The sequence below is a fragment of the Ruditapes philippinarum genome, unplaced genomic scaffold, assembly GCF_026571515.1.
Source record: "Ruditapes philippinarum isolate M1 unplaced genomic scaffold, ASM2657151v2 ctg812_1_1_1_1, whole genome shotgun sequence".
Lineage (NCBI taxonomy): Eukaryota > Metazoa > Mollusca > Bivalvia > Venerida > Veneridae > Ruditapes > Ruditapes philippinarum.
In genome coordinates, this window is record NW_026862783.1 from 448,004 (window position 1) to 460,198 (window position 12,195).

The 12,195-nt window shown below is 35.0% G+C and overlaps 1 protein-coding gene across 10 annotated transcripts in view; it reads left to right on the forward strand.

Moving 5' to 3' along the window:
- The window catches only part of LOC132720204 (uncharacterized), a 111,327-nt gene that overhangs the window by 45,962 nt on the left and 53,170 nt on the right, over positions 1 to 12,195 (forward strand). For all 10 annotated transcript variants that reach the window (XM_060704266.1, XM_060704265.1, XM_060704267.1 and 7 more), the window contains exons 17-22: positions 978 to 1,136; positions 1,462 to 1,650; positions 2,022 to 2,207; positions 2,422 to 2,604; positions 4,534 to 4,653; positions 5,273 to 5,544. In XM_060704266.1, the coding sequence (XP_060560249.1) occupies positions 978 to 1,136; positions 1,462 to 1,650; positions 2,022 to 2,207; positions 2,422 to 2,604; positions 4,534 to 4,653; positions 5,273 to 5,544 (1,109 nt within the window). The remainder of the gene's footprint in view (positions 1 to 977; positions 1,137 to 1,461; positions 1,651 to 2,021; positions 2,208 to 2,421; positions 2,605 to 4,533; positions 4,654 to 5,272; positions 5,545 to 12,195) is intronic.

Genomic DNA, 12,195 nt, shown 5'->3' on the forward strand with positions numbered 1-12,195 from the left:
GGAAATAACTCTACAAATACTGGATAAATCCACAAGCGAAACCCCAGGTGCAAAGCTACACATGCTGATCAACATTCCTGTAAAGTTTCATGACTAGGTCAAATCCTTTTTGAGTTACATGTACATGCGACACAAGTTGAAAACTGCAAAATTTTACTAAGTCAAGGGCAATAACTCTAAAAATGCTAAAGATATCTAGACGAAAATACCCAGGTGCACAACTACACATGCTGATCAACATTCCTGTAAAGTTTCATGACTCTAGGTCAAATACTTTTTGAGTTACATGCGACACAAGTTGAAAATTGCAAAATTTTACTAAGTCAAGGGCAATAACTCTAAAAATACTAAAAATATCCAGGCGAAAAAACCCAGGTGCACAACTACACATGCTGATCAACATTCCTGTAAAGTTTCATGACTCTCGGTCAAATACTTTTTGAGTTACGTGCGACACAAAAGAGAACGGATGGACTGACAAGGGTAAATTTAAATGCCCGCCACTAAAGTGGGAGCACAAAAATAAAATCCTTTTCTCTGAAACTGAAACTCCAAGGGCTGAAACTGGCATGAAACATCATCTAATGGATTTCTACCAAAAAAAGAAATCAAATTATGATCAATGGGTCAAAATTGGCGGTGCCAAAGGGGTTGTGGGTTTTTCCTCATATGTACACGTATATAGTAAAACCTTCAAAAACTTCTTTTCTGAAAGCCGAAAGGCTAAAGCTTAGGCATTTCCTCGGTTTATTGTTACCATGGTATTTCGTTGGCACAATCACTTATGTGAATATTAGTGTAAAATGATAGGTCTGTTTCAGCAGCATCTGCTCTATGCAGACAATTTGGTATTTTAATCTTCAGTTTATTATCTACTATATAGTTGGCCATGTCACAAAGGTCAACTGCGACAGTGTATAGTGCTCAATATAACTTCAAAATAAAGTGGCTTTACTGGTACTATTTTATTATTACAGATATAAATGAATGTCTGGAAGATAATGGTGGATGCGAGCATGAATGTGAAAACACCGCAGGAAGTTATACATGTATATGTAAAGATGGTTACCGTCGTTATGTTGACAATACTACAGTTGTTGATGATCGTGTTCTAAAACATAATAAATCTTGCTATGGTCAGTGGTATCCTTATTCATATTTACACATGTACATTACATGCAAAGAATTTTAGTTAACTATTCTTGCACTCTGTGTTTTAGTAAAGTTGAAATCAGTCTTGAACTGATTATTATAAAGATTTGGAATTGATGAGTCTAAAAATTATGTGATTTCTTACCTTAAAATATTGCTGCGGTATAATTATGGTCAATTAAAGTTGAAATGTAGTCAAGTAAGAAATATGTCTTATTTAATTATGCAGTCAACTCGGACTATTATATTATTTGCAAATCCCATTGTTGAGGCAGATAGATGATTTTTCTAGACACATTTTATTTTCAGTATTATGCCCTGCTTTGCAAGTTAAAGATGCAACTTTGTTTTACAATACAACACCAATACCCGATGGTAGTTACCTGTACCCAACCTCAGTGTTTATAAAATGTCCTAGTAACACTCTTCTTAATGGTCCAACATATTTAGATTGTCTTGAAGATGGAAATTGGAACTACAATGTAACTATATGTGAAGGTAAACACATGTATTTTATTTCCTCAAATACAGTCTGTTTAACAGTTGGTGCTTATTTGGCAGTTCCTTTGTTGAAAATGAATTGTTTTCATTTTAGTTGAAAAGGGAAAATGGAAATTACATGTATTCCTCATTTTATTTTAATTATTGAAAATATTGACGGTGATGCCAATCAACTATTACTCTTAACTGGAAAAGTAGTAACTGCATTTTCTATTAATGTATCAAAAAAAGGTTTCTATAAAATGATACAATTGTAAATTATCTTTCATTAATTCCCCCTCCCCTGCTTTCTGCAGATTTCTTTTTTCCTTTCGGCTTTATTATATTATTATCTGTTTGTACATTTGTATATTATTTTCTTTTTCCAGAGGTCCAGTGTGAAGAAGTACCTGCATTAGAAAATGGAATGGTGGAGTATGTATCTGACAGGCAACTTGGTACATTTGTAAAATTTTCATGTAACCATGGTTACAATCTTGATGGAAACCAACATCGGTACTGCCACCTGGTGGAAGAAATTCCAATATGGAGTGGAGAACAGCCATCTTGTCAAGGTAAAAGAAATAAGCTGGCTAGGTTACCAGTCTTGTCAGAAATGGTGTCAGGAACTTACAGTTGTATAGTGACAGTTATCCATCTGATTCCAACAAGCAATTGAACTTTGAACATCTTTATTTCCCTAACTTTTAGTATAATATTTCTTAAAGTCTTTGGCTATTTTAATATTGTGAAATAAACATTGAAGAATACCATTTCTGTTTTATACAGCTGTAGACTGTGGCATGCCCCCTGAAGTACCAAATGGTATAGAGACATTCAGAACAACTACATATAACAGTGCAGCAGTCTATACATGTAAACCAGGATACAGACTGGTCACTCAGGATCTTAATGTTGTAAGAACATGTTTGGCATCAGGACTTTGGAGCCCGGACATAATTATGTGTGTTGGTGAGTAGTTCATTGTTCTGAAAGTATGGCATATAAATTGACATTTGAATTATTGAAGAATTTGTAACAGATAATAATTGTTCTGTTTGTCTATTTTGTAGAAGTTTGAATACTTTGATTGTGTTTTCTTTACAGGTTTTTAGTGAATGATTTTATGTTACTTCAATTACATTTATCTGAGAGTTATTGCAGTATTTATCCTGTTTATCCATCCATTTACCTACTTGTTATGATGTTTGCCATCCATTAACCTACTGGTTATGATGTTTGCCATCCATTTACCTACTGTTTATGATGTTTGCCATCCATTTACCTACTGGTTATGATGTTTGCCATCCATTTATCTACTGGTTATGATGTTTGCCATCCATTAACCTACTGGTTATGATGTTTGCCATCCATTTATTTACTGGTTATGATGTTTGCCATCCATTAACCTACTGGTTATGATGTTTGCCATCCATTTACCTACTGTTTATGATGTTTGCCATCAATTTACCTACTGGTTATGATATTGCCATCCATTAACCTACTGGTTTATAATGTTTGCCATCCATTAACCTACTGGTTATGATGTTTGCCATCCATTAACCTACTGGTTATGATGTTTGCCATCCATTTACCTATTTTTTATGATGTTTGCCATCCATTTACCTATTGTTTTTGATGATTGCCATCCATTTACCTACTGGTTATGATATTGTCATCCATTAACCTACTGGTTATGATGTTTGCCATCCATTAACCTACTGGTTATGATGTTTGCCATCAATTTACATACTGTTTATGATGTTTGCCATCAATTTACATACTGTTTATGATGTTTGTCATCCATTTACCTACTGTTTATGATGTTTGTCATCCATTTACCTACTGGTTATGTTTGTCATCCATTTACCTACTGGTTATGATGTTTGCCATCCATTTACCTACTGGTTATGTTTGCCATCCATTTACCTACTGGTTATGCTGTTTGCCATCCATTAACCTACTGGTTATGATGTTTGTCATCCATTAACCTACTGGTTATGATGTTTGTCATCCATTTACCTACTGTTGATGATGTTTGCCATCCATTTACCTACTGGTTATGATATTGTCATCCATGTATCTACTGGTTATGATGTTTGCCATCCATTAACCTACTGTTTATGATGTTTGCCATCCATTTACATACTGTTTATGGTGTTTGCCATCCATTTACCTACTGTTTATGATGTTTGTCATCCATTTACCTACTGGTTATGATGTTTGCCATCCATTTACCTACTGTTTATGATGTTTGCCATCCATTTACCTACTGGTTATGATGTTTGCCATCCATTAACCTACTGGTTATGATATTGTCATCCATTTACCTGCTGGTTATGATGTTTGCCATCCATTTACCTACTGGTTATGATATTTATCATGCATTAATTTTACTTACTGGTTATGATATTATCATCCATTAACCTACTGGTTATGATGTTTGCCATCCATTTACATACTGGTTATGATGTTTGCCATCCATTTACCTACTGGTTATGATATTGTCATCCATTTACTTACTGGTTATGATGTTTGCCATCCATTTACCTACTGGTTATGATATTGTCATCCATTTACCTACTGGTTATGATGTTTGCCATCCATTTACCTACTGGTTATGATATTTATCATCCATTAATTTTACTTACTGGTTATGATATTGTCATCCATTTATCTACTGTTTATGATGTTTGCCATCCATTTACCTACTGGTTATGATATTATCATCCATTTACTTACTGGTTATGATGTTGCCATTCATTTACCTAATGGTTATGATATTAGTCCATCCATTAACCTACTGGTTTTGAAATTGATCAAAGTATTTGTATATATTATACTACTTTTTGCCACTTTGCTAATGTCAATTCTTATGATATGGTTCATCTCTTTTCTTAGCTGATACCTGTCCAACACCTGTGATGTCAGAGTATACATCCATGAAACCAGAGCCTCATGTATACACAAACAGCTCACTAGTGACTTTCACCTGCAATAAGAATGGATATAAGATAGCTGGTAAATTTTACATTATTCAAAACTTAACCATTGAACAGTTGGAACAGAAAGTGATTTAGGAGCATGTGAGCATGTCTTTGCTCTCTGACCAGGCTTTATACTACTGGCAGTCACCTGAGCACACCTGAATACAAAGTGCTTAGAGGAGAGCTTTTGTGATCCACTTTGTCTGTTTTTCTTTGTTTCCTAATTTCTTTAAACAACATCTTCTCCATACCACTGATGGATTTCCATACAACTGATGGATTTTGACCAAACTTTACAGGATGACTTAGGTGGTCCTCTGCAAAAAGGCGTATATAGGCCACTTAGTGGGCATAGGCTTATTTAAGAAAATTCATTAAAGTTATTTTTTATGAAACTGCAATGCCTTGAGCTAAGATATTTAGCTTGTAGCATTGTCAAGTGGACCTCTACAAAAAAGTTACATAAAAGGCTTAAATGATGCATTTTGGCACTGATTTGTTTATATTTCTTTTGCTGTATACAGCCCATGCTCTAGATGGTTTCTATGCCATTGCTTATCCTTCACTAAACTCAATATTGTATTTGATATGTCACAGTCATGTATTAGTCATATACATGTATAAGAAGACATTTATTTTTGATCCCTTTTCAGATCCGTACCCATTGATGTGTCAAGTTTCATCTGAACAGAAATATTCACCTGACATCAAACTACCTATACATCATTTGACCTTGACGGTGACCTTGCAAGTATCGTCTGCTGAGCACCTACAAAACTGTTCACTACATTACAGTCAGAAAGTGTATGATTGGTTAACTCAGCAGTCAATAAAAAACAAACTAATAGAGAGCTGTAAATATCTCACACCAAGTGAAATACAAGTACAAGATGCTGGGGTTAGAATTGATAATGATTCTAAAAAGGTAAGCTTAGAATGTACCTTAGAAGCATATGATAGTCATAAATCTCAAATTTTTATCATTTTTCTTTCTGTTCTTTATTCTTACAAATGTCCTTGGGGTGTCCATGGCTAATCAAATTTGTTGACTTCAAACCACTTTTTGCTAATGGTTAAAAGCCCACCAGGGACTTTAGATTCTTTCAAGTGAGGAAGCTATCCAGCTAGCTTAGTTTGTGGTTCCTATCAGGTGTTCATTTTTGCCGGAAATAATGCTCTGTGGGGCCTTCAAAGTCTTGCACCACCAATAAAGCTGGAAAGTCGCCATATAACCTAAACAGAGTCTATATATCTCTTAGCTCCAGCAGGTGAAGTGGTTTTGACCCCATGGTGTTGCTTTTTGTTCGTTTGTAACTCTTAAGATTTGCCAAAATCATCTTTCCTGTTTTAGCACCTTTTGACCTGAAACTGTGTTTGAGCAACAAAAAAACAACATGTTTTTATTTTTAGCTCACCAGAGCCGAAGGCTCAGGGTGAGCTATTAGTATCAAAGGGGGATGCTCCGGACTCCATCGTCCGTCGTCATGCGTCAACAATCGTCTTCTCCTCTGAAACTACTAAGCAGATTTACTTCAAATTTGGTCTGTAGCATCCTTGTGACAGTCACACTTGAATTTGCTCATGTTGTTCCATTGGCCCCTTTGAGGGGTCAGCAGAGCTAAAAATAGAAAAACCTTTAAACATCTTCTTCTACAGATCTATTGGATGGATGATCACCAAACATTGTCTGTAGCATTCTTGGGTAGTTTTTTATCAAGTTTGCTCATATTAATTTGATTGGCCCCTTTTAGGGGTCTCTAGGGCTAAAAATAGAAAAAGCTTTAAACATCTTCTTCTACAGAACTAATGGATGGATGATCACCAAACTTTGTCTGTAGCATTCTTGGGTAGTCTTTTATCAAGTTTTCTCATATGAATTTGATTGGCCCCTTTTAGGGGCTGCTAAAGCTAAAAATAGGAAAACCTTTAAACGTCTATTTCTAGAGAACTAATTGATGGATGATCACCAAACTTTGTCTGTAGCATTCTTGGGTAGTCTTTTATCAAGTTTGCTCATATTAATTTGATTGGCCCCTTTTAGGGGTCTCTAGGGCTAAAAATAGAAAAACCTTTAAACATCTTCTTCTACAGAACTAATGGATGGATGATCACCAAACTTTGTCTGTAGCATTCTTGGGTAGTCTTTTATCAAGTTTGCTCATATGAATTTGATTGGCCCCTTTTAGGGGCCGCTAAAGCTAAAAATAGAAAAACCTTTAAACGTCTATTTCTAGAGAACTAATTGATGGATGATCACCAAACTTTGTCTGTAGCATTCTTGGGTAGTCTTTTATCAAGTTTGCTCATATTAATTTGATTGGCCCCTTTTAGGGGTCTCTAGGGCTAAAAATAGAAAAACCTTTAAACATCTTCTTCTACAGAACTAATGGATGGATGATCACCAAACTTTGTCTGTAGCATTCTTGGGTAGTCTTTTATCAAGTTTGCTCATATGAATTTGATTGGCCCCTTTTAGGGGCTGCTAAAGCTAAAAATAGGAAAACCTTTAAACGTCTATTTCTAGAGAACTAATTGATGGATGATCACCAAACTTTGTCTGTAGCATTCTTGTGTAGTCTTTTATCAAGTTTGTTAATAGTTAATATTATTTTGATTGGCCCCTTTTAGGGGTCTCTAGGACTAAAAATAGAAAACCCTTTCAACATCTTCTCCTACAGAACTAATGGATGGATGATCACCAAACTTTGTCGTAGCATTCTTGGGTAGTGTTTTATCAAGTTTGCTCTTATTAATTTGATTGGCCCCTTTTAGGGGCCGCTCAAGCTAAAAATAGAAAAACCTTTAAACATCTTCTTCAGAACCAATTGATGGATGATCACCAAACTTTGTATGTAGCATTCTTGAGTAGCATTTTATCAAGTTTGCTAATATTATTTTGATTGGCCCCTTTGAGGGGTCTCTAGGGCTAAAAATAGAAAAACCTTAAAACATCTTCTCCTACAGAACTAATTGATGGATGATCACCAAATTTTGTCTGTAGCATTCTTGGGTAGTGTTTTATCAACTTTGCTCATATTAATTTGATTGGCCCCTTTTAGGGGCCGCAAAAGCTAAAAATAGAAATACCTTTAAATGTCTATTTCTAGAGAACTAATTGATGGATGATCACCAAACATTGTCTGTAGCATTCTTGGGTAGTCTTTTATCAAGTTTGCTAAAATTATTCTGATTGGCCCCTTTTAAGGGCCGCAAAAGCTAAAAATAGAAATACCTTTAAATGTCTATTTCTACAGAACTAATTGATGGAAGATCACCAAACTTTGTCTGTAGCATTCTTTGGTAGTCTTTTATCAAGTTTGCTCATATGAATTTGATCAGCCCCTTTTAGGGGTCTCTATAGCTAAAAATAGAAAAACCTTTAAACATCTTCTTCTACAGAACTAATGGATGGATGATCACCAAACTTTGTCTGTAGCATTCTTGGGTAGTCTTTTATCAAGTTTGCTCATATGAATATGATTGGCCCCTTTTAGGGGCTGCTAAAGCTAAAAATAGAAAACCTTTAAACGTCTATTTCTAGAGAACTAATTGATGGATGATCACCAAACTTTGTCTGTAGCATTCTTGGGTAATCTTTTATCAAGTCTGTTAATATTATTTTGATTGGCCCTTTTAGGGGTCTCTAGGACTAAAAGTAGAAAACCCTTTCAACATCTTCTCCTACAGAACTAATTGATGGATGATCACCAAACTTTTTCTATAGCATTCTTGGGTAGTCTTTTATCAAGTTTGTTAATATTATTTTGATTGGCCCCTTTTAGGGGTCTCTAGGACTAAAAATAGAAAACCCTTTCAACATCTTCTCCTACAGAACTAATGGATGGATGATCACCAAACTTTGTCTGTAGCATTCTTGGGTAGTGTTTTATCAAGTTTGCTCTTATTAATTTGATTGGCCCCTTTTAGGGGCCGCTAAAGCTAAAAATAGAAAAACCTTTAAACATCTTCTTCAGAACCAATTGATGGATGATCACCAAACTTTGTATGTAGCATTCTTGAGTAGCATTTTATCAAGTTTGCTAATATTATTTTGATTGGCCCCTTTGAGGGGTCTCTAGGGCTAAAAATAAAAAAACCTTAAAACATCTTCTCCTATAGAACTAATTGATGGATGATCACCAAATTTTGTCTGTAGCATTCTTGGGTAGTGTTTTATCAACTTTGCTCATATTAATTTGATTGGCCCCTTTTAGGGGCCGCAAAAGCTAAAAATAGAAATACCTTTAAATGTCTATTTCTAGAGAACTAATTGATGGATGATCACCAAACATTGTCTGTAGCATTCTTGGGTAGTCTTTTATCAAGTTTGCTAATATTATTCTGATTGGCCCCTTTTAAGGGCCGCAAAAGCTAAAAATAGAAATACCTTTAAATGTCTATTTCTACAGAACTAATTGATGGAAGATCACCAAACTTTGTCTGTAGCATTCTTTGGTAGTCTTTTATCAAGTTTGCTCATATGAATTTGATCAGCCCCTTTTAGGGGTCTCTATAGCTAAAAATAGAAAAACCTTTAAACATCTTCTTCTACAGAACTAATGGATGGATGATCACCAAACTTTGTCTGTAGCATTCTTGGGTAGTCTTTTATCAAGTTTGCTCATATGAATTTGATTGGCCCCTTTTAGGGGCTGCTTAAGCTAAAAATAGGAAAACCTTTAAACGTCTATTTCTAGAGAACTAATTGATGGATGATCACCAAACTTTGTCTGTAGCATTCTTGGGTAATCTTTTATCAAGTCTGTTAATATTATTTTGATTGGCCCCTTTTAGGGGTCTCTAGGACTAAAAATAGAAAACCCTTTCAACATCTTCTCCTACAGAACTAATTGATGGATGATCACCAAACTTTGTCTCTAGCATTCTTGGGTAGTCTTTTATCAAGTTTGTTAATATTATTTTGATTGGCCCCTTTTAGGGGTCTCTAGGACTAAAAATAGAAAACCCTTTCAACATCTTCTCCTACAGAACTAATTGATGGATGATCACCAAACTTTGTCTGTAGCATTCTTGGGTAGTGTTTTATCAAGTTTGCTCTTATTAATTTGATTGGCCCCTTTTAGGGGCCGCTAAAGCTAAAAATAGAAAAACCTTTAAACATCTTCTTCAGAACCAATTGATGGATGATCACCAAACTTTGTCTGTAGCATTCTTGAGTAGCATTTTATCAAGTTTGCTAATATTATTTTGATTGGCCCCTTTGAGGGGTCTCTAGGGTTAAAAATAGAAAAACCTTAAAACATCTTCTCCTACAGAACTAATTGATGGATGATCACCAAATTTTGTCTGTAGCATTCTTGGGTAGTGTTTTATCAACTTTGCTCATATTAATTTGATTGGCCCCTTTTAGGGGCCGCAAAAGCTAAAAATAGAAATACCTTTAAATGTCTATTTCTAGAGAACTAATTGATGGATGATCACCAAACATTGTCTGTAGCATTCTTGGGTAGTCTTTTATCAAGTTTGCTAATATTATTCTGATTGGCCCCTTTTAAGGGCCGCAAAAGCTAAAAATAGAAATACCTTTAAATGTCTATTTCTACAGAACTAATTGATGGAAGATCACCAAACTTTGTCTGTAGCATTCTTTGGTAGTCTTTTATCAAGTTTGCTCATATGAATTTGATCAGCCCCTTTTAGGGGTCTCTATAGCTAAAAATAGAAATACCGTTAAATGTCTATTTCTAGAAAACTAATTGATGGATGATCACCAAACTTTGTCTGTAGCATTCTTGGGTAGTCTTTTATCAAGTTTGCTCATATGAATATGATTGGCTCCTTTTAGGGGCTGCTTAAGCTAAAAATAGAAATACCTTTAAATGTCTATTTCTACAGAACTAATGGATGGATGATCACCAAACTTTGTCTGAAGCATTGTTGGGTAGTCTTTTATCGAGTTTGCTCATATTATTTTGATTGGCCCCTTTTAGGGGCCGCTCAAATTTAAATAGATATACATTTAAACGTCTATTTCTAGAGAACTAATTGATGGATGATCACCAAACTTTGTCTGTAGCATTCTTGGGTAGTCTTTTATCAAGTTTGCTTATATTATTTTGATTAGCCCCTTTTATGGGCAGCTAAAATTAAAAAATAGAAATACATTTAAACATCTCTCCTACTAATTAATGGATGATCACCAAACTTTGTCTGTAGCATTTTTGGGTAATCTTTTATCAAGTTTGCTCATATTATTTTGATTGGCCCTTTTAGGGGCCGCTAAAGCTAAAAATAGAAAAACCTTTAAACATCTTCTTCGGAACCAATTGATGGATGATCACCAAACTTTGTATGTAGCATTCTTGGGTACTCTTTTTTCAAGTTTACTTATATTAATTTGATTAGCCCCTTTTAGGGGCCACTAAAGCTAAAAATAGAAAAAACCTTCGAAAATCATTTCCTACTGAAATAATTGATAGATGATCACCAAACTTAGTAGCATTCTTAGGTAGTCTTTTATCAAGTTAGCTCATATTAATTTGATTTGCCCTGTTTAAGCTAAAGCTTAAATACCCCAGGTCATGGCATTTCTTCAAATTATTGTTTAAACATTTTCCATACATGCCATAATTTTTATGCCCCCACAATGTGGGAGCATATAGCGATGCACTTGTCCGTCCGTCAGTCCGTCTGTCAGTCCGTCCGTACGTCCTGAAATCTTGTGAATGCAACTCCTCTTTTTGCGACCAAATTTAACAGAATTATGGCCCTTTGTTGATTTTTTCACTAGATACTATGTAGAAATTTTGTGAACGCAACTCCTCTTAAACCGCATGGCAGATTTTTGCTTAAACTTACAGGGATGAACAACCTTAATGTGTAGATGGTAGTAAAGGAAGGAATTTTTGCTCCGACCAAATTTAACAGAATTATGACCCTTTGTTATTTTTTACTATATACTATGTAGAAATTTTGTGAACGCAACTCCTCTTAAACTGCATGGCAGATTTTTGCTTAAACTTACAGGGCATGAACAACTTAAGGTGAAGATGGTAGTAAAGGAAGGAATTTTCGCTGCGACCCAAATTTTACAGAATTATGGCCCTTTGTTGATTTTTTCACTATATACTTGTAGAAATTTTGTGAATGCAACTCCTCTTAAACGGGATGGCAGATTTTGCTTAAACTTCCAAGGATGAACAACCTTTATGTGTAGATGGCAGTAAAGGAAGGAATTTTTGCTGCAACCAAATTTACAGAATTATGGCCCTTTGTTGATTTTTTCATTATATACTATGTAGAAATTTTGTGAACGCAACTCCACTTAAACCGGATGACAGATTTTGCTTAAACTTCCAGGGATTAACAACCTTAATGTGTAGATGGTAGTAAAGGTAGGAATTTTTGCTGCGACCAAATTTAACAGAATTATGGCCCTTTGTTGATTTTTAGTTTTCAACTTGTGGCACATGTAGTCCAAAAAATATTTGACCTAGAGTCATAAGATTGACAGAACAGTGGCGTGTGGGGGCATCCGTGTCCTATGGACACATTTCTAGTTACACTTATTTCCGGGACACTTTTCATTTGGAGTTGGGGCATTGATCAGCAAACG